The sequence below is a fragment of the Pleurodeles waltl genome, chromosome 2_1 (assembly GCF_031143425.1).
Source record: "Pleurodeles waltl isolate 20211129_DDA chromosome 2_1, aPleWal1.hap1.20221129, whole genome shotgun sequence".
Lineage (NCBI taxonomy): Eukaryota > Metazoa > Chordata > Amphibia > Caudata > Salamandridae > Pleurodeles > Pleurodeles waltl.
In genome coordinates this window covers 703,198,490-703,222,574 of record NC_090438.1, presented here as the reverse complement: position 1 = coordinate 703,222,574, position 24,085 = coordinate 703,198,490, and the positions used below count along the sequence as shown (strand labels likewise).

The following is a 24,085-nucleotide window of genomic DNA, read 5'->3' as shown; positions in this document are numbered from 1 at the left end:
CAAGGCAACTTGCTGTGCCACATTGCATGAGAGGGGGAGAGCATAAATGCACCATATTTTTAAAGTTAAAGCACATTTCTACTTTCTCATTGTGTTGGTGCACTTTAGATAGCCTAGTGCTAAAACAAGCAACCTTGCTCCAAGGTTCAAGGGTGCCTGTGTTACACGCAGGATTGTTTTTGTGCAGGAAGTGGAAAGTAACTCTGGCTGGGGCAGTGGAGGAGGGCTTTTGATGCCTGAGGCCAGGGACGAAAACCCAATAGAATGCTGCTGTGAGACTCGTGAATGCTATTTGTTGGTTCAGGTGTTGGGGTGGTGGTGTGCAGTGAACTGGAGGCTGGAGTGAGGCATCAGAACTGAACTGAAGGCTCCACGACTATTCAAGAATTGCTGCATGCATCTGGTGCATTGCAGGAGATGATGGACGTTTGTTGAACTACTTGTACAGGTTGTATAGGTGTGAGGTTACACATGGGAGAACAATAGACATCTCAAATATTAGGGAGGTGGGTAGTGTTAAACCTACAGTGTGAGGCAGTAGGCAGGGGTGAGGTGGTAGACTTGGGGGACAAAGTTTGGGTGGACACAGACCCAGATACTATACTGGCCAGTGCAGGCCCAGAGTTCATAAATAACACCTCTAGATGGCCGCAACACCTGGTAGCATATCCACACAGGAGCGCTGCCCCTCGCTTCTATTGTGGAATGTGAATGGACTGGGCAAATGCTTGAAGGGTAGTGTTATTAGAGACATTTTTAAATAAACATATTCTAGACCTTTTACTGCTACAGGAGACACACTTGGTGGGAAACAACTGTGGATTCTTGGGAAGGGGAAAATACAAAGTCTTTGTACACTCAGGTTTCTCCTTGGGCTCTAGAGTGGTGGGTATTTTGTTCAGGAGGTTGCTCACATATAGCGTGCTCCAGGTATGGTAGAACTTCTACAAGTGCTTTGCGGCGGTCAGGGGTGAATGGAATGAACAGACATTGTTGTTGGCCTCGTGGTACCTGTCTCCAGGTTTACAAACACCCATACTTGAGGAGATAGGAAGGTGAACATTGAATGCACTGAATGCGCTGATATTGCACATTGGTGAAAACCTAAATCTCACCCGAAACATAGAGATGGGCTGGATGACTGGCAGCAATTGAATGAGAAGGGAAGAAATAAGATTGGGATACTTTGTGAGGGCAATGGGACTTCTGGATATGTGGAAACAGAACCACCCACACAAATGACAATATTCCTCTGTAGCCAATGTAATGGCGGCTATATCCAGTCTTGACCATATTCTGGCCCTAATGACATGGGTGGAGTGTACAAGAATAGGAGCTTCACTGGGAACTTCAGACCACTTACCGCTGGTCAGGAAACTGGATATTTTGGGGAGAAAGGTAGACAGAGACTGGAAACTCTACTACCCGATTAGACATAGCCCCCAGGAAACTAGAAGCAACATGTTGGAAGTGATAGAATGGCACTTTCTTGAAAACACAGGATGAGTGGCATATGACATTACTCTGTGGGAAACATATACATCAGAAATAAAGGGGCAGCTCATAGCACATATCACTGGGAAGAAAAGGGTGAGACCGAGAAAGCAGAACTAGAGGTAAAATGCTGGGGCTGGAGGGAAAAAAACACACTAACAACAGATGCAAATCTGATGTATCAACTAGACCTGGCAAATAGTGGACAATGAAGTCTGAGCCTATTTTCGAAGCAAGCAAAATTGGCTCTATGAAATAGACAAAGCAGGTGAATGATAGCATAGCTGGCAAGACGAGACAACAGAGATGGTTACAGCATCCAGGACAATAACAGAGTGTAAGGAAATGCCTCCTTGGCATGGTTACCCCCTAACTTTTTGCCTGTGCTGATGCTAAGTTATGATTTGAAAGTGTGCTGGGACCCTGCTAACGAGGCCCCCAGCACCAGTGTTCTTTCCCTAAACTGTACCTTTATCTCCACAATTGGCACAACCCTGGCACTCAGGTGAGCCCCTTGTAACTGGTACCCCTGGTACCAAGGGCCCTGATGCGAGGGAAGGTGTCTAAGGGCTGCAGCATGTCTTATGCCACCCTGGGGATCCCTCACTCAGCACATGCACCCTGCCTCACAGCTTGTGTGTTCTGGGGGGGAGAAAATGACTAAGTCGAAATGGCACTCCCCTCAGAGTGCCATGCCAACCTCACACTGCCTGTGGCATAGGTAAGTCACCCCTCTAGCAGGCCTTACAGCCCTAAAGCAGGGTGCACACTATACCACAGGTGAGGGCATATGTGCATGAGCACTATGCCCCTACAGTATCTAAGCAAAACCTTAGACATTGTAAGTGCAGGGTAGCCATACGAGTATATGGTCTGGGAGTTTGTCAAACACAAACTCCACAGTTCCATAATGGCTACACTGAAAACTGGGAAGTTTGGTATCAAACTTCTCAGCACAATAAATGCACACTTATGCCAGTGTGCAATTTATTGTAACATACACCCAGAGGGCATCTTAGAGATGCCCCCTGAATACCTACCCGACTTCTAGTGTAGGCTGACCAGTTTCTGCCAGCCTACCACACACCAGACATGTTTCTGGCCACATGGGGAGAGTACCTTTGTCACTCTGTGGCCAGGAACAAAGCCTGTACTGGATGGGGGTGCTTCTCACCTCCCCCTGCAGGAACTGTAACACCTGGCGGTGAGCCTCAAAGGCTCACCCATTTTGTTACAGCGCCCCAGGGCATCCCAGCTAGTGGAGATGCCCACGCCTCCAGCCACTGCCCCCACTTTCGGCAGCAAGGCTGGAGGAGATAATGAGAAAAACAAGGAGGAGTCACCCACCAGTCAGGACAGCCCCTAAAGTGTCCTGAGCTGAGGTGACCCCTGCTTTGAGAAATCCTCCATCTTGAGTTTGGAGGATTCCCCCAATAGGATTAGGGATGTGCCCCCCTCCCCACAGGGAGGAGGCACAAAGAGGGTGTAGCCACCCTCAAGGACAGTAGCCCTCCCAGACCTAAACCCACCCCTAAATTCAGTATTTAGGGGCTCCCCAGATCCCCGGAAATCAGCTGAAGAAACAAGAAGGACGGCTGAGCAGAGAAGGAGGAAGACGACAACTGCTTTGACCCCAACTCTACCGGCCTGTCTCCAACTTCGAAAACCTGCAAAAAGCGACGCATCCGACAGGGACCAGTAACCTCTGAAGCCTCAGAGGACTGCCCTGGACTAAGGGACCAAGAAACTCCTGTGAACAGCGGCCCTGTTCAAAACCAGCTACTTCTTTGCAACAAAGAAGCATCTTCCAAAGACTGCACGTTTCCCGCCGGAAGCTTGAGACTTCACACTCTGCACCCGATGCCCCCGGCTCGAGATTCAGAGAACCAACACCTCAGGGAGGACTCCCCGGCAACTGCGAGCCCGTGAGTAACCAGAGACGACCCCCCTGAGCCCCCACAGTGACGCCTGCAGAGAGAATTCAGAGGCTCCCCCTGACCGTGACTGCCTGTAACAAGGGACCCGACGCCTGGAACCAACACTGCACCCGCAGCCCCAGGACCTGAAGGAACCGAACTTTGATGCAGCAGTTACCCCCAGGCAACCCTCTGCCTTGCCCAGGTGGTGGCTGTCCCTAGAAGCCCCCCCCAATGCCTTCCTGCACCGCTAGAGTGACCCCGGGCCCCTCCATTGTTTTCTACCTGAAACCCGACGCGTGGTTTGCACACTGCACCCTGCCGCCCCTGTGCCACTGAGGGTGTGTTTTGTGTGCCTACTTGTGTCCCCCAAGTGCTCTACTAAACCCCGTGAACTGCTCCCCGAGGATGCAGGTACTTACCTGCTGGCAGACTGGAACCGGAGCACCCCTGTTCTCCATAGGCGCCTATGTGTTTTGGGCACCTCTTTGACCTCTGCACCTGACCGGCCCTGAGCTGCTGGTGTGGTGACTTTAGGGCTGCCTTGAACCCCCAACGGTGGGCTGCCTTTGCCCCAGGACTGAGACTTGTAAGTGTTTTACTTACCTCCTAATCTGACCTTTACTTACCTCCCCCAGGAACTGTTGATTTTTGCACTGTGTCCACTTAGAAAATAGCTTATTGCCATTTTTACAAAGACTGTATGTGATATTGCTTTTATTCAAAGTTCCTAAAGTATCTAAGTGAAGTACCTTACATTTAAAGTGTTTACTGTAAATCTTGAACCTGTGGTTTTTAAAATAAACTAAGAAAATATATTTTTCAATATAAAAACCTATTGGCCTGGAGTAAGTCTTTGAGTGTGTGTTCCTCATTTATTGCCTGTGTGTGTACAAAAAAGGCTTAACACTATCCTCTGATAAGCCTACTGCTCGACTACACTACCACAAAATAGAGCATTAGAATTATCTACTTTTGCCAGTATCTTACCTCTAAGGGGAACCCTTGGACTCTGTGCACACTGTCTCTCACTTTTAGATAGTATATACAGAGCCAACTTCCTACACAGAGAATAGGTTAGAAATGGCTGAAGATACAGCACTGGCCTCCGCTTCTTATTTGGAGAACTTATATAAATCCAAAACGATGGTGGGTGAGACAGACCTACACAAACTTATCACCAACATCTCATCTCCAAATCAGTGAAGGGATGATGCACTACAGTTAGGCGCAAAATTTTAAAAAAGGAACGTGGTAGAAGCCATACAACTTCTCAAAAGTAGGGTGACTCCGGGCTCCAATTACCTCCTGCCACATTTTTTTATAAATGGTGATTGGTCCACCCTCTCCTGGGAATGTTTGAAGAGGCAAGGAGGGTGATCAGTCTACCATGGGACCTGAGGACAGCAGCCATTGTGGCACTCCATCAAGAGAGGAGCCAAAAGGTGAGTGCTCCTCATATAGGTCCAACTCTCTACTGAATGTGGAAGTTAAGGTACTGGTCAAAGTGTTAGCCAACAGTTGGGGCCAAATTATTCATAAACTGGTGGAGTCAGACCAGTTGGGCTTCATGCCACACCACTCCATGAGCCATAGCATGGGCGGGCTATTTGGTTGCTTGACGTGTCAACACTTGCTGGATGAGCAGGCAATTCTGGTGGCACTAGATAATGATAAGGCATTTGATTCAGTATAGTGGCTCTATCTCCATGCCATGTTGGTAAATATGGGATTTGGGAGAGAGTTCTTAGCATGGGTATAACTACTTTATACTGACGGGTGAACATGAATGGGAATCTTGCTGGGAAATGTGAGCAAGGGAGGAGCACCAGACAGGATCGCCACCTATCACATATGTTATTTGGGCTCATGATGGAGCCCTTGGTGGTTTGGGCTAGGAATTACACACTAGTAAGCGGCATATGATGGGTGGAGGACTATGAAGAGGTTTCTTCCTTATATGCTGATGATATTTTGCTCTGCCTGCCTGACCTGAAGCAATCACTGTTAAGAGTCCGAGAGATCATACAAATATTTGGTGTCTACTCTGTGCTACAGATACATTGGCACAAATCAATTGTGTTCCAGATGACCATCAGGGAGCGTCCGGGGTGGGATGGCTAGCTGTTGACATGGTCCCCAGAGGGCTTAGTTTAACTGGGCATCTATGTTACAATGGTCCACCAGGTGTTTTATAGCTATAAATTCAACTGTATTTTGGATGACTATAGAGCAGATATGAAGTACTGGAGAAAATTACCGTTGTCACTCCTGGGTAGATCAGCATTTTACAAGCTGATCACTGTAAAAAATGTGGTTACTAGTTGAAGGGGTTGAAACCGTACTCAAGGAGAATCCACAATCCTTATCAGGGTGAAGTCTCAAGCAACCCTAAATTAACCTGTGCTCAACCCTTGGGTAGCTTGCAGTCAGGCTTAACTCAGAGGCAATGTGCAAAGTATTTGTGCAACACTTCAAACAGTAATAAAGAGAAAACACACCACAAAGGGACCCACACTTGATTAGAAAACTAGAGCACATTTTCATATATAAAACAAGACCAAAAATGGCAACAATGCAATCAGTAGAACCAGTGATACACAATTTGCAGAGTTTTAGATGGAAATAGTGCCAGAAAGTATAAAGCGCCAACTGTAGATATCTAGTTGCATTGGACAGGGCCAAACTCACAAGTTCAGGCTGAGAGCGTTGGAGTGTGAGCCAGCTGCAGCGACCTATTTAGGTCCACCAAGCAAGAGTACCTTAAATCCTGGTTTCTGAGCATTTCGAGATTCCGCGTCAAGGATGCATTGTGCAGCAGAGGGGATGTATCAGGTCTGCTGGATCCACAAGTGGGCTGGCCGAGCCCCTTCAGGCTCACTTCCAAGGGTCCAGGACTGGGATGGCACCGCTTGGCAGGGTAGGACTCACAGTTGCAGAGTCCAGGGGCTGGTTACAAGAGACTAGCCCTTGGAGTAACTCTGATGGTCCTTTCTGCAGCACAGAAGTCCTTCTTCCTAATAGAGTCTTACACACGCTCAGAAGTGTACTGAGGAGTTGTTGTCTGAGATCTAATATTTATACCTGGTGCTTCCTTTGAAGTGAGAGAAGCTTCTAGAGGTTTCCCTTTGAAGTGCACATGTTTTTTTGCCTCCCCTTCCATGACTCCAAACTAACAACAGGGGGTACGCAATTCTTTTTTTGAAGGTAGGACACAGCCTATTCATGTGTAAATGGGACTGTGCCTAACTCCTACTGCCCACCCTGCCAGTGATGGCCCATCCAGGCAGGGCTAATCTCTCTTTTGTGTGTGGCTGTTTAGGAGGAATACGCAAAGTCCAGCTGCCAACTACACCTAGTCATGCGACCCAGAGACAGGTCTCAGGCACGAAATGGCAAAGGCAGGAAAATGCTAACTTTCTGTTAATAAATATGCCAATGGGTTGTAATCCAATTCAACAATATTTAGAGGCGAGGCCAACAAAAGCAAGATCAGAAAAAAGTGGAGGGTAAAGCCAAAAAGTTTGGGGGTGACCCTGCAGAAATGACCAAGTCCAACAATCACGCTGCCCCAATTTTTATGTGTTACAGAACACATCCTATGGGGTGCCGTGGGGTTGTTTGGGCAGTGGACGGTGCAACAAGGCTGTTGCTTTGGGAAGGAGGGACACCTAGAATTGCTACAGACTCCCGAGATCCCAGTATGAGGGCGGAATTGTGCTGCTAAATCTACTGTATCATTACTGGGCCATACAACTATTGATAGTTAATGAATGGGCGTTCACCCCGCAGCTAGAACCTGCCCTGAAGGCAGATAGAGGCACGGTGGGTCCGAGAGGCTACCTACATGGCCTTTATTCAAGGAAATTAAAAGACGATATGCTGAGTTAAACAACACTAGTGTTGGAAACCTAGAAAAAGGTGGTGAAGAAAATGGGATGGTAGGGAAAATTGACAATAGAAATGCCATTGTGGGAAACAGGCTTACTGTCAGAGCTGAAGACAATTACGATGCAATGGCAGTGGGACTTGCTAGGTATTTTCAAGCTGTGGGATGTTTGGGAGGTTGGTGCTTTGCTCCCCTTCGAGAAGCTACAGACTAGGTATGAATTAGCTGAGGGCCTATACCAGGCATATATACAATTGAGTTAGGCCCTGAAAGGGCATGAAGAAACACTAGAGGATGTGGAAGATGAGACACCATTTGATTATTTGGTGCTGGCAGCTTCTCTGCTGAGACACACAATTTCAATAATCTGCAAATCTCTGGTTACACACTGACAGCAACCTCTAGATTTGCTTTGGGGATGGTGGACACAGGACTTTGGGGTGATCAAGGATGCAAAGTGGGCGGAGGCATATAGGTGCACTAGGGATATGGCAATCAGAGATGGTTTTCAGTTGGTACATTTAAAAAACACTTCACTGGGCCTATTTCACACATACCACTCTCCACTCCATGGGTAAAATCCCAAGCTATAAATGTCTGAGGGGATTTGGGGAAATGGGATCCCTGATACACACAGTTAAGAGCTGCCTGAAAGTGGGGAGGTTTTGGAAACAGGTGGAGTAGTGTCTCACAACAGTGAATGGGGAGAGGGTCACCCTTAGACCCCGACTGGTGATGTTGGGAATCTGGGGAGAGGTAACCAGTCCCAAAATATGAGCTTTTCCCATGTAATGTGGTGATAACAGTGGTGAGAACAGTTGTGATTAAAGGGTGAGGGGGGTTGTATCACTCAGCGTAGAAAAATTGAAAGGAAATGTGGATTGATGCATGCAGTGGAGCTGGTTGTGTATAAAGGTAGAGGGTGTCCTAGGAAATTCGACAAAATATGAGAAAAATTGTGATAATGAGGGCAATGGATTGAGACTTCCCTCGCCGGACAATTGAGAATAGGAGGAGGTGGGGCGGATTCTGTGATTGAACACTTTAAGGTTAAAAGGATACAACATTGCTGGCTATGTAACAGAATCTCGTATGAAGTGGTTTGGCATGGTGACAACAGAAGGAAGTATGGTATTTCTGTATCTGGGAGAAGAATCTTGTGTCAAATACTGATAAAAATATTTGAAAAAAGCTTCCATTGATGCTAAAAAAGCATAGAATATTCACTGTTTTTCAACCTTTTAACCATTCATCTTGTCTTCTGATATTTTGCTACACAGGAACATTTGGGTCGGCAAAACCTTGGTATTTCCCATTAACAGTTTCCTACTGGAAAAATTTGTGTGGAGCAGAGAACAGAAGGAAGCATTATCTTAACTCAAATATGGTGTTTTTTAATGAAAACCTGCGCCATAAAGGTATGTGATCAAGATACTGTACCATTACAAAGGAAGTTGATTATTGAGTGATAGTTACTATTTCAAAGCCCAGTCATAGAGATTTAAAATGGACCTTGTTTACAACTGTTATTCCTATTTTTGTAATGTGGTAACAGTACTAAATGTAAAGTGCCTTTGACTGTACCTTCACAATGTAAGCAGAGTCTGATTATTGTATTATTAACTATAAGAAAGCCAACAGTGATCATGAGGATGATGCATACGCAGAGTGATGCTTGGCCTGATGTTGACAAAATAAAGGTGTTGTTTTTATGTTTTTGTATGAAGCGGAAGCTGGATTAATGAGAGCCTCGGAGATGTTTGTTTTCCTGAATGTGAACACTTTCTCAGGTTTTTCAGTTTTGTAGGATTCCTGTAATAAGGCTTTAGTTTTTGGATCAGTGGGTCGCGCATGGGTATTTTTTGAGGAGTGGGGTAATATGCAAGTGTTTCAGATTGACTTGGATCTATTCAAGTGTGCCTGCAATGATTGTGGGACAGTGATCACAAGTCATTTCCAGTAGAGAGGTGTGCTATTCTACATTCAATGAAAAAGAATCTGTTAGTGAATGTCTGTCTCAAAGTGCAAAGGAGTTTAAGTGTTTGCCGAGGGCTGCAAATGGTCTAATTGTCTGTGCTTTTCATTAAAACAGGCATCTAGTGAGTTGCAATGTGTCTGTGCATGGGGAGTTAATACTGCAATGAATTGGACATTTAGAGATTTTTGCACCATTTTGATGAGTATCCATAGACTGTATGTGGTTAATTGGACTTTTGATGAGTATTGTGTTTTTAAGTGAAGATTGGATTGTGGTGTAGAATGCTTGAGTGTTTGTGGGCTCATTCTGCTTGTTGGTTGAGAAATCTGAGCCAGATCATTTCTCAACACTCACTTTTGATTTTGCTTATGGTTTCTGTGAATCGTTGTAGGTGAATGTGTTGTTTCTCCACAGTGGTACACATGGGTCTACAGCTCTGGAGATGGCAACTGGAAGTAAATCTACAGTGTTTGAGGTTGATCAGCAATAACCTATTAACTTGATTATAAATGCTTCAGCAATAGCCTATTAGCTTGATTATAAATGCTTCCGAGGACAGCTTTATGAATGATTGAAATCCATTGGTTTTGTTCTTTCTGCTTGGCTTTGTAGTGGTGATGGTTGGTTATATTGAAGTGAAGAAGCTTAGGACCTGATTTAGATCTTGACAGTATTACTGCTGTCCTTCTGCAGCAGCGGACCCAAGTACTCCATCAAAATGACAGAGTTCTGACCGCTGTATTTAGATGTATTGTGGCTTAGCCGCCGACCGCCTTGATGGAGTGTACTCCCTGGCTGTCAGCCTGGCAGGTTCCCACTGACCATATTTAGATGTTGCAGTTCTGCAGGCATTGTACTGGCAGCAGATTGCTGAGAGAGGAGCCCATCCTGGGAGCCAATGTACATTGTACAATGGCAGGAGCTATTGAAACAATGCATGAAACACCCCCCATGTACTTTAGCCAAATGTATCCACCTGAACTATACTCTGTGCAACACACTACATACACACAGTGATCTTTTGCCATTCCAACACAACACAACATGTACAGGTAGAAAAAGCACAACGCCATACATCCTAAACACAACATACACAGACTATTGAGTCTAACCCACATACAACAGAACCACAACTACCAACACAATGACACACAGCTACACAAACACACACCTCGCAACAATAATGACAAGAAAACAACACTCACCTGAATGTTGCACACAGTATCACAACATACAATCAAACAAACACCACAAACAACAGACCGCATGCAAGTGGCTCCTCACATACTGACACAACAACATCACCCCATCCAGTTCTCTCTACCTCAACCAGCCAATCCACTCATAACCCTCCCAAGCAAACTCTTTGAGGTGCCAGACAGGTGCCCAATAGATGCCCATCCATGAGGAGAACACCCCTCCACTATTGGCAGGAGACAGGGGACAAGTGAAGGACAACAGAGCCAGGGGAAATTGTACCATCCAAACATTTTTCACTGTCACATATGAGATACATTGCCAAAAGAATATACATGACAGTAGGAGTACATGTATCGTGTCTTGAGTTCAGCATTCACACAGTATGTCCCACAGTGTGTAGTAAAGTACAATTCATTGTGTCATTGGAACGTAATGGTTGTTCCAGTGATCGACATGTACTGACTTAGATTCAAAACTGGAAGCACCCTATTTCGCTTGCAGGTCCTGTTTAAAAGTGCACACATGGGCATAGTTTACTATTGTAATGTTCTTTTTAGTCTGGTAGAAGCATTCATTTGGTAGTGCATACTTGCACCAAAATGAATATTGTGTATGTCATCGGTTTATGTTTTATACAGGTATGTCTACAGTGATGTCTGACACAGATGTCCTACAGACATATGCATGCCACAAGTTGTTCTTAAAAACATAACCGTAATGTATTTCACTGCATTGGTTCTGAGCTGCTGTTAAGTGACCAAACAATGTACACAAGTAATATGGAATGCTTATCTTCGAGTCTGTCGATGAGGGGGTTGTGATTCCTTCCTGGTCCTGTGGCAGCAGCAACAGCAGACCTCATCCAGTCGTGTCAAGTCAAAAACAAAAGTGGAAATTGGAAAAAACTGGGGTTTTACCTAATTCCCTTTTCAATCCACCAACTCAGGTGTGGAGGTAAAGTCGTCCCAGTTGCCTTGATAGGAAGGCACATTGTGATTGGCTTGGCAGGAACAGTGGCTGTAGTCCCGCTGCCAGCCACTTTATCCAGTAGCGCCATTGACGGTGGTGGAGATTTCTGGGGGAGCCGGCGGGACTTGGGCTGCCTCTCGTCTATGGGCCCACGAACATCTTAATTGAGGCAGACCAGCAAGACGGTGGACAGGTTTTTCAGACAGAAAACCAATGGCGGACTGTTACTGCCAAGATTTAAATTAAGCCTTTAGTGGGAAGGGTGATAGGTTAGACAATTGTGTCTGGAGAGCTGTGTGCAGAATGTGAAAGACTGTGGGGGTTGGGGCTGGTGGGGGTATAGTAGCAAATGATGTGGAAAAGAACAGGTAAGTAGAATCACTCCAAGAGGTGCTGGGTGCAGGCTGCCAATGAGACATTTAGTTTGCATTTGCACATCTACTCGTTCGAAGGGGTGCAAGCACATGGGAAGGGGGAGAACTAAAAAATAAAGGAGAGGTGATGGGCAACTTCAAGGATATGCTAGGGTGCAGCTTGTGGCTAGAGATTGGCTTAGTGGGATGGAAGATCATCTTAACCTTCTTGACAGAAAAAAAATGTCAATAGTAGCTCTATTTTTTGAATCCTCACATCCATAAATGATTATTTATTGTCAAGGTAAAACAATAATGTTATTGCTAATTATTGGTCGGTTTTATTGGTTCCTGTGTGGACACTTTCCTACAAAACGCTGTGAATGAGCTAATCTGTTATCCTATTAAAGTTGAGGGTTCATGTCATTTCTACTCATTTACCACCTTTCTTTTGAAAAAATACCTTCCAGAATGGGAACAATTTTACAGGATACATACATTTACTGTTGCCAATTTCATCTTGTCTTCTGGTTTCAATCTTAAATGGAGTAGCTTCTCTGTTTACTATTACTACTATTGTGAGCAGTCATGGCTCGCTTCACTCATAAGGAGCAGGATCGGGCGGCGCACGGGGGGATGTGGGAGTGGGTCTAAAAATCAATTTAAAAAAACAATAAGAAAATAAAAACGTACTTTGCTCCTCGCCGCACCGCTCCTCTCCTCTGTCTCGCTGCAGGCTCAGCCTCCCTGCCTGCCCTGCGGACAGTCCTGACGCTGCTAAAAGCAGTGTCAGAATTGGCTGGTAGCGCCCAGCCGGGGGGCTTCCAGGCAGACTGGGAGCCTGTGTAGGCTCTCTCCTGCCCAGCAACACTGTGCCAGGCTGGAGAGAGCCTACTGCGCATGAGTGTTTGGCCGGCCCAAGATGGCTGGCCAAATATATATGCGTACTGAGGGGAGTGCACAGTTCACTCCCCTCACAGCTCATCACCCCCATGGCCCGCCCCTTTCACAACGAAGGAATAATAAACATAGATAATAAACATAGTTTATTATCCCTTCGTTGTGAAAGGTTTTGCAGATTCTGCTGCTGGCGGAGGGGGGCGACTCTCCTCTGCCCTAACGGAGGAGCCACCCCTGATTGTGAGATATATTGCTCTTCTCTCACTTAGCTGGCTTAGCCCTAGCATTTCCTTTAAATGTCTCAAATTGAATCCCGTAATTTACAGCGAACCTCTAAAGTGACGCTGGTTGTTCACTTGCAGTGAGAGGGCACTCAACAGTTAAAAAATTGTTTTTTTTCTGCTGCGGACTCAGTTGCACCTGAGACCAAGGGTACTGAAAACTACCCAAAAACTGACGATCAGAAACAGAATTGCTCACACACACTGGTTCCTGGACCAGGATGTCCTGGGACCTTAATAAAGGTGCCACAGGCCCTAATGCAAAAAGGAAAATCGTCTCCCATGCCCTGGTTTGTAGTAAAAAGCAGCTGCATTTAGGGCGCAGTGGACCCTTCATGGTTCTGGGCCACGGGCCACCAGGGCACCTGCTGCACTAGTGACAGTGACGCCCCTTTGCTGTGCCGTATACTGCAGTGACACAGCCTTAAGCAATTAAGGCGGTGCTTGGTTAGCAGAAATTTATTGGCAGGTCATAGCTCCAAGTTGGGTGTAAATAATACCATTTTTTCAAAGTTTGAAATAAGTCAAGATGGTGTATTACAATTATCGCATCAGTTGACTAGACTATTGCCAGTATTATTTTCCACTGATATTTAATTGTTGTATTGGGAAAATGCCTGCTTCAAATGTTGTTTTTGAACTTGTCAGCTAATGCAAATAATATTTTTCCATGTATCAAGTGGTACAATTGTAAATTTATTGCGAGCTCAAAATGTTTATGCAAAATTGCTCCAGTAATGGTGCAAGATTGGAACTTGTGTGAAGGTATATAGGCCAGGTAACTTGATTATGCTTTATTGCTAGATAGTTTTGTAGTAGAACCGATGGGTGACCATTAGTGACGAGGCCGAATCAGCCTGGAAAAATAAGAGTTTATACAGAGCTCACAGAGGTAAGTCTGCCGCAAGACACAACAGTAAATGCCATACTTTTCCACTTGTATTCCAGAATGCCCCCCTCACCTAGGAGACAACATGGCATGTGTAAGATAAGTCAACATCGCACTTCCTTCACCTTTAACACAATGTTAAATTAACAATAAGGATTTTAAAAAATGTAACTAAATATTAATCACTACATAACATCAGACTAACAGGCTAGATACTATAAGTTTACATAAGTGGTGACAAGCTAAAACAAGATGGAACACAATGGAAAACATATTATCTCATGACTGTTTGCACAGTTTCTCTTCCAAGTCTGGTGGTGCAATTGACTGTCTTTTGGTGTCACAATGATTTTCAGTAATTACCATTTCCAGTAATTACCATATATCTTTGTGGTTCTCTCCACTCCCATTGCAACTATCTCTATCTTCATCCTATAGCCAAGTTTCACATCCAGCATCAGTAAAATTCTCAGGATTCTTTCTTTCCATAAACATATTTTGTTGCACTTCATCTATTTGCTTAAATGAGAAATCTTGCCATCACTTAACTTGGCTGAATTTGAAAATATCTCTGTCACTTGCAAAGACTTGTTGAACTACCTTTGATAGTTCTTGGTTTTAGTGGCCTGTTTGACGCGTACCCAGTCACCAAGTTCCAACCTCACCTTCTTCACACCATGTTTACAATCATAATATTTGTTGTAAACCTCTTTTGCTTTCTTCATGTTATTAGCAATAACAGGAGACCATTCCTTCTGAGGATTTCCAGACAACCAGGCGGCATGAAAGGCTCTCTGACTTCTCAGCAGTCTAAAGGGAGTGTAATCATTCAACTTTGGAGTGATTCTGAAGGCCATATTAATCTATTAAGTTCTCTCTCCCAAAACTAGGTATTGACTTTTTGCATGCTACCCATTATCACTTTATTAAGGCTCTCAACTGTGCAGGGAAGTACAGGAAGTTCCAGGAAGTAAAGGGAAGTACCATTATGCTTGATTCCATTTCGGTACAAGAACTCTTTTATACAATCAGATGCAAATCGGGGACGATTATCCCTCAACAGACATTTAGGAATGTCTTCTCTGAGGAATGTTTTCTCAAAAAGGAGACAATTTATAGGGAATCCACTAGTGGAAATGTATGTCTCTGGCCACTTGGAGAACAAATCCAACAGTACCACTACATATTTGGGAATTTAGTTGTGATCCAAAATGGCCGCCAGAAAGTTGATAGCTAAGGTTTCCTATGGACCGTCAGGATTTTCCATAGCTCCAAAGGGTGGTCTGAATACACCCTAGGACTTATCAGCATTGGCCCAAGACCCACAATCTCTAGCATACCTCAGAGTGAATTCCTGGCCTCTAGTAAGATGCCTTGATTATCACGTTAGACTTAATGATCCGTAGATAACCCTCATGCATGATGCTCATAAATGTAAATCTCAAGGAGAATGGTGGTATTATTTTACTTCCCCAAATAGAAACCTTAGGCATCCCAAAAACCTTTGGATTGCTCATCAATGGTGTTATTATTAGGCCAACCTCTAAGTGTCTATTCTTTGACCTTGTTCAACACATCATCATTTACATATTCTGTCTTCCAGTCTTCTTCTGAAATAGTACTTTCCTTATTAGCATCCATCACAGCTACACAAAAAACCTCCTATTCCTCTTGGGCATGTTCTTCAGTGGGTAAAAAGGACCTTCTAAAGAAATCTGCAACTTTGTACTTGGAAGGTATTCTACTTCATAATCAAAGTTTAAAACTCAACAACAGTTTAGCAATCTGAATGGTGGCTTTGAGCACCCCAGTGGTGCTTAAACCTTGGTCAAAGGTCTCTGATCTGTGCACAACCTAAATATTAAACCACATGTATATTACATAAACTTTTATATTGTCCAGACCCAGTCCAACATTCCGCTTTCTGTTACAGAAGTTGAAAGATAATGGGAAGCAAAGGACAAATTGTGCTCATGACTAGCTTTACGATTTGTGAAAGCACTGTCCCATGTTCTTTCCAACTGGCATCTATCATAACAACAGAATGTGCTAAAGGGCCAAATCCTGCCTGACAAACATCATTTGTGATGGATGTAAACTCATCTTGTAAACTGTCATCCCACACAAACTCCTTACAGTCCTTTAACAATTGTCTCAGCCCTTAAAGTTTGCTAGCAAAATATTTCAGAAATTTAGAGTAAAATGCAGACAACCCTAGGAAAGATCTAACTTTTTTCCTTTGAAGTAGATGAATATGCATCCTTGATGGCGTTCAAAGTCTCCCTTTTAGATGGGATCTCAGTGCCACTCACCTCATGATCAAGATATGTTACTGATCTTACAACAAACATTCATTTCTTGTACTACTCTGTCAAACCATTAGTTCTAAGAGTATTTAGGCCCGTATTTATACTCCGTTTGCGCCGAATTAGCGTCGTTTTTTTCGACGCAAATTCGGCGCAAAACTAACGCCATATTTATACTTTGGCGTTAAACGCGTCTAGCGCCAAAGTATGGGCAAATAGCGTCATTTTTTTGCGTGAACGCCTTCCTTGCGTTAATGAGATGCAAGGAAGGCGTTCCCGTCTAAAAAAATGACGGCGACGCAAATGCGTCGTATTTATACTCCCGGGCAAAAATCACGCCCGGGAGTTGGCGGGTCAAAAAACCCCGCATTTGCGCCACTATTTAACGCCTGGGTCAGGGTAGGCGTTAAGGGGCCTGTGGGCTCAAAATGAGCCCACAGGTGCCCTCCCCTGCCCCCAGGGACCCCCCCTGCCAGCCCTGCCCACCCCAGGAGGACACCCAAGGATGGAGGGACCCACCCCAGGGACATTCAGGTAAGTTCAGGTAAGTATCATGTTTTATATTTTACATTTTTTTTGGTGGCATAGGGGGGCCTTATTTGTGCCCCCCTACATGCCACTATGCCCAATGACCATGCCCAGGGGACATAAGTCCCCTAGTCCCCTGGGCATGGCCATTGGGCAAGGGGGCATGATTCCTGTCTTTACTAAGACAGGAGTCATTTAAATGGCGTCTGGGCGTCGAAAAAAATGGCGCAAATCAGGTTGAGGCGATTTTTTTGCCTCAACCTGACTTGCCCCATTTTAAGACGCCCTAACGCCATTTTCCCCCTACGCCGGCGCTGCCTGGTCTACGTGGTTTTTTTCCACGCACACCAGGCAGCGCCGGTCTGCTAGCGCCGGCTAACGCCATTCCATAGATACGGCGCCCGCATGGCGCTTCAGAATGGCGTTAGACGGCGCTAAATTTTTTTACGCTAAACTGCGTTAGCGCAGTTTAGCGTCAAAAAGTATAAATATGGGCCTTAGTACTTTCCTTAGTTTAGAAACATGTTCAATTTTATCCTTGCTCATCACAAGTATTTCATCCTGAAAATAAATGACCCTGTGTTGATGCCTTTGATTAATCGATTCATTAATTGTTGAAAAAATGCAGCAGCTGACACTAAGCTGAACATTATTCTCATAAACCCGTAGCAACCAAAATGAGTAATAAAAGCAGTATAGTCCCTGTTGTCAGCATATAGCAAAACTTGGTGATACGCAGAAGTGTGTTCGATGGATGAAAACTCTTAGTTTGAGCTAGTGATTTATTAATCCTTGGCAAAGGACATTTCTTAATGGTAATGTTCTTGTTGAGATCTCTCAAATCTATGCATGGTCTAATTTGGCCACTAGCTTTGCACGCTATGACTAACAGTGTCATCCACTCTGTGGACTCAACTTGCTCAATTATCCATTAGTGACAGATTTACTTAATTCAGCAGAAATGTTGTCCCTAATGCCAAAGGGTATATTCCTCACTTTTGGATAGATTGGTTTGGCATCCTTTTTTAAAACAATATTCTGTGTCAACCCATCTAGTTTTCTAACATTCCCAGAGAAAACGTCTGGAAACTGCTTTTACATGAGAGCACCAACTCTTATCTCATTATCATCTACTAGTGCCACCTGTTTGCTGCTAGTGGGATTTAAGGTGATTCCTAATGCTCTCTGATCTATCCAGCAAAGAACTAAAAATCAGGAGGAAACAACTCCTTGCCTAACAAGTTAATAAACTTATTCTCCCAAACCAATTTATCAACTAAAGCAAATCTGCAACATTGTCAATGTCAACTCCAGCAATTATCATTTGAAAAAAAGATTTTTTCTAGAAGTTGTAACCAAATTCACAATATTGTAATTAATGCTTTAAGCTCCTTCAGTGTAATTGGAATTGTCCTTACAAAAAGACTCCGCACCAGATGTCTCATTAACACAGCATGAACATTTCAATTTGCTCACAACACCATTTTTACTGCCAGTAAGATTATCCTCACTACCACATCTAAAACATCTGATAACCTTCTTTTTCTCTGATGCACGAGTAGTAGGCCTGTAATTAATGCGTTTGGAGAAATTCCGTTTTCATACCAGTTCTGGCACACCTCTTGCAAAACTCTGCTTTTTACCATTCACCATTCATCTATAGTCTGTCCTCGAGCTTTGAGTCAATGATCATTTAATGTGATCCCTTATTAGCTCATCATGCAGTGCTCCAAATTTGCATATAATACCTACTTTCTTTTAGGTTGAAACTTAGGGCCAGATGTACGAAACATTTTGCATGGCGCAAACAGCGAAATTCGCTGTTTGCGCCATGCAAAACGCGTATCGCGATGCTCATTCCCATTTTGCGAGTCGGTAACTTGGTTACCGACTCGCAAAATGGGAATGCGACTCGCAAATAGGAAGGGGTGTTCCCCTTCCTATTTGCGATTCGCATCGCAATGCAGAATTGCTTCGTGACCGCGAACGCGGTCGCAAAGCAATTCGCAGTTAGCACCCATGTGAAGTGGGTGCTAACCCATTAGCAAAAGGGAAGGGGTCCCCATGGGACCCCTTCCCCTTTGTGAATGGCTCAGAAAATATTTTTCAGAGCAGGCAGTGGTCCTAAGGACCACTGCCTACTCTGAAAAAATTAAACCAAATGGTTTCATTTTCTCGAGTGTATTGCAACTCGTTTTCCTTTAAGGAAAACGGGCTGCAATACAAAAAAAAAAAAACTGCTTTATTAAAAAAGCAGTCACAGACATGGTGGTCTGCTGTCTCCAGCAGGCCACCATCCCTGTGAGTGCAGAGAATCGCAAGGGGGTCGCAAATTGCGACCCACCTAATTAATATTAATGAGGTGGGTCTTTGCGACCCCCTTGCGATTCGCAGATGGTGTCAGGGACACCATCCTGCACATGGGTTTGCGAGTCGCAAATTGCGAGTCGCTCAGACTCACGATTTGCGAGTCACAAACCCATTCCTACCTTCATCTGGCCCTTAGTCGTCTATTTTTTCAGCAGCACTCTGCTTACATTGGAAGACATTTTAACAATCGATGGCAATGCACACAGTAGGCTAAAAGTAATTATCAAGATCATCTAAGCCATCTGGCTCTACTTGCCATGTTAAGACTTGAAAGAGTCACTATTGTGACGGAACATGTGTTGGCTGTGGCTGTGGAGTCATCTTCATCTCTTACTTGTTAAATCAAAGCTTCTAACATCAATAAAAGGGCCTCACTCCAAATGGGCTCATCTGGATTAACAAACAAATGCAGACTGTTTAGGAGTGCTCCAGTATCTCTAGGATTACTATATGTATAGTGCCACCTCTGTGGTGCACTATAATTTGCTTTTGGGTAGTAAAGCATAAATTGCTGTCCCGCATTAATACTTTATGAATGCATGTAAACTATATTTAATCAACATTTTTATGTAGTGAACAACTTTAAGATTCTCAGCAGAATGGAACCGTGAATTGCAAGTTTTGCATTAAGTTTTAAAAGTCATCCTTAACTGAGAACAAAATATCAACCGAAACTCACAGACCCCGCATTCCCATGTTTCATAGAACATGATATAACAAATGAGTAGTAAGTTCAGTGTAGTTAACTGAACTGTATTAAACAAAATTCTACTGAAAGGGAGACTTTCCTCTCCATTATTTCAGCCCCCTCCACTCTTCTTCAGGCAACTCTTTCAAGTCTGCCTCACAACACTTCATCAGTCTAGTAAGTGGGCCTGAGCTATTATCCACAAGTGATGTATGAATGAAGTGCAAACATCTACCCAAAGGAGCATCCTGGAACTAGAGACAATGCATACGATTTCATGGAAGACTAATCAAGAATAGAAAGCCAGGCTGTCATTTTTTCTTAACATCATAATGGTAGGTTCCGTATGCAGGTCAACTGGTAGAAGGTTCTAGTGGTTGGTGGCCAGGAAGAACAAGCAATGCCCACTCATTCTGGTATGCCAAAACCTGGGTATGGTGAGTAACATAATTTCTGAGACTTTAAAGCTCTCACCAAACTGTACTTGCCTTTAAAGGTATTCTGACCTGTCTGGTTAATGGCCCAGGAAGTGAGAAGAAGGAACTTAAAAAACACCCTCTCATGAATGGGGAGCCAATGTAGGCCACCATTGTGACTTCAAACAGGAAGGTGGCTCAGTAGTTCTAGGACTAAGCAAGCTACATCACTCAGTTTTGTCTGTGATTATAGAATGACATAGTTGGTGAGCCCTTAAGTAAGTTGAGTTGACATAATCAAGCCCAGGTGTGATCACACTGAATGTGTGATTTCCAACGGGCCACAGGTTGAAAATGTAGAACTTTTCCAGGGGCTTTCAAAAGAACAAAGCAGGTCGAATATACTGTTTTAACCTGATCCTAAAAGACAGACCTTGAGCAAAGAAAATACCAAGGTTTCTGACTTTGGTTGAAAGGGGAACAGCTTGATCTAGATCCAAAGGGCAGCATGCCATGAATGGGACCAAATGGAGTCAGGAGTACCAAAAACCACAATGTCTATTTTAGAGGAATTGAATTCCAAACATCTATCGTGGAACCATTTGGCAAATGATGATAAGCAGTCTTTTGAGAGCTCTGGGTGGAAGCAGTTTGCTCACATATGAATTGCATATTATCCGGATAGGACACAATCACGAACCCAAAAGTTTTTACAATTTGGGCCAAAGGTGTTAAGTACATATTAAACAGGTTATGGATAAGTTAAGAGCCATGGGGTACTCCCTCTAAGACCCTGAGAAGGTTACTTGAGTGCAATCTGATAGAAAAGAATTTATTCACTAGAAGTGCCAAATCAATACTCTTACTGGCTAGCTGCTCCAATAAAATGGAGTGTGACATGGTGTCAAAGGCCACTGAGAGATCTAATAACTCTGAAGTGGCACAACTCCCACTAACTAAAATGGTATAAACCCAAGTCTGAGTCGTCCAAGAGAGATTGTGTTCCAGTAAAGCTTGACAGTCTACTTATTTACTGCCTTTTCTAAGAATTTAGTTGGCACCGGCAAGAGAGAAATATGCCTAAAATTCACCCAACTGCCATGATCTGTAGTCAGCTACATCAGCAGAAACATCACTACTGCAGATTTACAGGATGAATAAATTGTCCCAGTTGCTGGGGATTAATTGATAAGCCTACAGAGATGGGTCAAAATAATATCTGAGCCTACACTAAACATTTGTGGGGGTGCAGGGATTCAGGGGAGACCCTGGTGAACATCCTGCCAAAGCAGAGTTGACGTCAACTTCAGTGAACCAAGGAGACATCTTTTGAAGTTTAGAGTGTCCATTGTTACAGTGGCTTCCGGTAATCTTGAATCGAGGAGAGCCTTACAGACTCTGTGTAAGTGCAGACGGCATGCAGCAACTGAAGGCATTTGTAAGTTTGCACAGAATGAAAATGTTATTGATACTGCTATGCTGGGAGATGCATTCCAGGTGCCTGATCATCATAATGCAATTGCCGGGGTTTGGTATCTCCAAGAGGCAAAGCTCAAAATGAAACGCAGGGCCTTCCCTTGCTCCGAGCAGCAATTCATTGGGTATGGTGAAGTAGGTGACTGAGTGTTACCACAGTATACAAAAGCCATTGCCATTGAGTGATAAATAGCATTTGTTCGTGGACATTGATAGAAAATCCTCAGCACATAGAATGCATCTCCTATCTTCAGTAAGGCTCCAAAAAAATCTCCATGGATCATGTAAGTGTAGTTTTTGTGAGCAGAAAGGAACCTAGAATAGTTCATGATGGAAATAAATCAGTTTTTCCCACAATGGAGATTAGGAGAGTTAGAAATTGGGTCTCTAGTTGGCAGAGGTATACACCCTTGTCCAAGTAGGGACCACAATCCTAGTCAGGGTAAGTCACAACACAACCCAAATTATTCTGTGCTCACCCTCTGGTATCTTGGCACAGAGCAGACATGCTTAACTTAGAAGGACATGTGTAAAGTATTTGTGCAAAAACTCATACAGTAACACAGTGAAAACACCACAAAAATATACCACACAGGTTTAGAAAAATAGATAATATTTATCTGAACAAAATAAGGTCAGAACAACAAACATTCAATAAGCACAAGTGGAAATATCACTTTTTAAGGGTTTAAAAGAGTCTCAAACCCTAGGAATCAATGGTTGTATCTTTGTATCACACAGTACCTGGGATGCGGCAAAAACAACAACGCAGAGGGGCCGCAGAGGAGATGCTTGGAAAAATAAGGAGTGACGTCGGATTTTCAGGCGCGGCATAGATGATGCATAATTTCTTTCCACACTGCACGGTAATGCATTGAATTTCAGGAGCACAGACTTGGTTTCTTACTGTGATGTTTCGGTGCCCAGGGTTGATGCGTTGAAAATCCTTGATGTGCTGGAAGAAGGAGCAGGTGCTGCTTTGATCCAGTAGACGAGACTGCAAAATGTTAGCCGTGAGGCGGGCGCTGTATCGATTTCCGGTTGTGGGTCCGGTGCTGAGTCGTTCTGGTCAGCGGTGCAGCGATTTTCCAGTCGCGAGGCAGGCGTTGTGTCAATTTATGCAAGCTTTGCATCGATTTTCCAACGCACAAGGATTTCCTGAAGGGTTGAAGTGTTTGTTGGCTCTGAGACTTCACATACAGGAGGCAAGGTCAATCCAAGCCTTTAGAGAGTACTTTAGGATTAAGGCAGAGTCCTTCCAACAGAGTCAGGGGCACCAGGCAGCAGGGCAACAAGCAGGAAAACAGTCCTTCAGCAAAGCAGGCCAGATGAGTTCATTGGGCAGCAGGCAGTCTCTCGGACAGGGTCCAGGTGTAGGTCCAGAAGTGTCTGATTTGGTGGGGTCAGAGACCCAGTTTATATACCCCAAAATGCATTTGAAGTGGGGAAAACTTCAAAGAGTGGTTTTGATGTGTAGAATTCCACTTTCAGCCCAGTCCTGGCTGCCAGGATCCCTATGGAGGGTTATCAATCCTTTGTGTAAGGACAGGCCAATGGCCTTTGAAATGTAAGAGAGCCCCCCTCCACCCTTCCTGCCCAGGGAGACCCATTCAGTATGCAGATGAAAGCAGGTGTGGTTTCACTACCAGGACATGTAAAACACATAAGTACATGTCCTGCTTTTTACCTACATAGCACCCTGCACTATGGGTTACTTAGGGCCTGCCTTAGGGAGACTTATGTATAGAAAAAGGGGGTTTAAGCCTTGGCAAGTAGTTTTAAATGCCAAGTCAAAGTGGCAGTGAAACTGCACACACAGGCCTTGCAATGGCAGGCCTGAGACATGGTTAAGGGGCTACTGTTGGAAATGGGGTCTTTGGTTAGCAGTCAGGTTACCCCCTGTCCAAGCAAGGATCCTCACTCTAGTCAGGGTAAAAGAGAATCACCCTCAGTTAACCCCTGCTTACCCCCTTGGTAGCTTGGCACGAGCAGTAGGCTTAACTTCAGAGTGCTAGGTGTAAAGTATTTGCACCAACACACACAGTAACTTAATGAAATCACTACAAAATGACACAACACCAGTTTAGAAAAATAGGAAATATTTATCTAAACAAAACAAAACCAAAACAACAAAAATCCACAATACACAAGGCAAGTTATCAATTAAAAAGCAAAAAGAGTCTTAATGTAGTTTAAAACACACACTAACACTGTTAGCGTGAAAATGAACCTTGGGTGCGTCAAAAATATCCCCGCACGGGAGAGTGTGCGTCAAAAAGGGCTTGCAATGCGTCAATTTCACACATGAGCAAGACCTTGCATCATTTCTCCTTTTGTCGGGTCGGGTCACGTTGTTTCTTCTCTCCGCAGGAGAGTGATGCATCGATCCGGTCAGCACTCTTGGGTCCGGGCAGGCCTTGTGTTATTTTTAC

At 44.2% G+C, this 24,085-nt stretch overlaps 1 protein-coding gene across 1 annotated transcript in view; it reads left to right on the top strand.

Moving 5' to 3' along the window:
* Window positions 1-24,085, top strand: part of ABCA13 (ATP binding cassette subfamily A member 13) — a 2,435,905-nt gene that overhangs the window by 894,333 nt on the left and 1,517,487 nt on the right. The window contains exon 27 of the mRNA XM_069216941.1: window positions 8,580-8,717. Coding sequence (XP_069073042.1) covers window positions 8,580-8,717 — 138 coding nt within the window. The remainder of the gene's footprint in view (window positions 1-8,579; window positions 8,718-24,085) is intronic.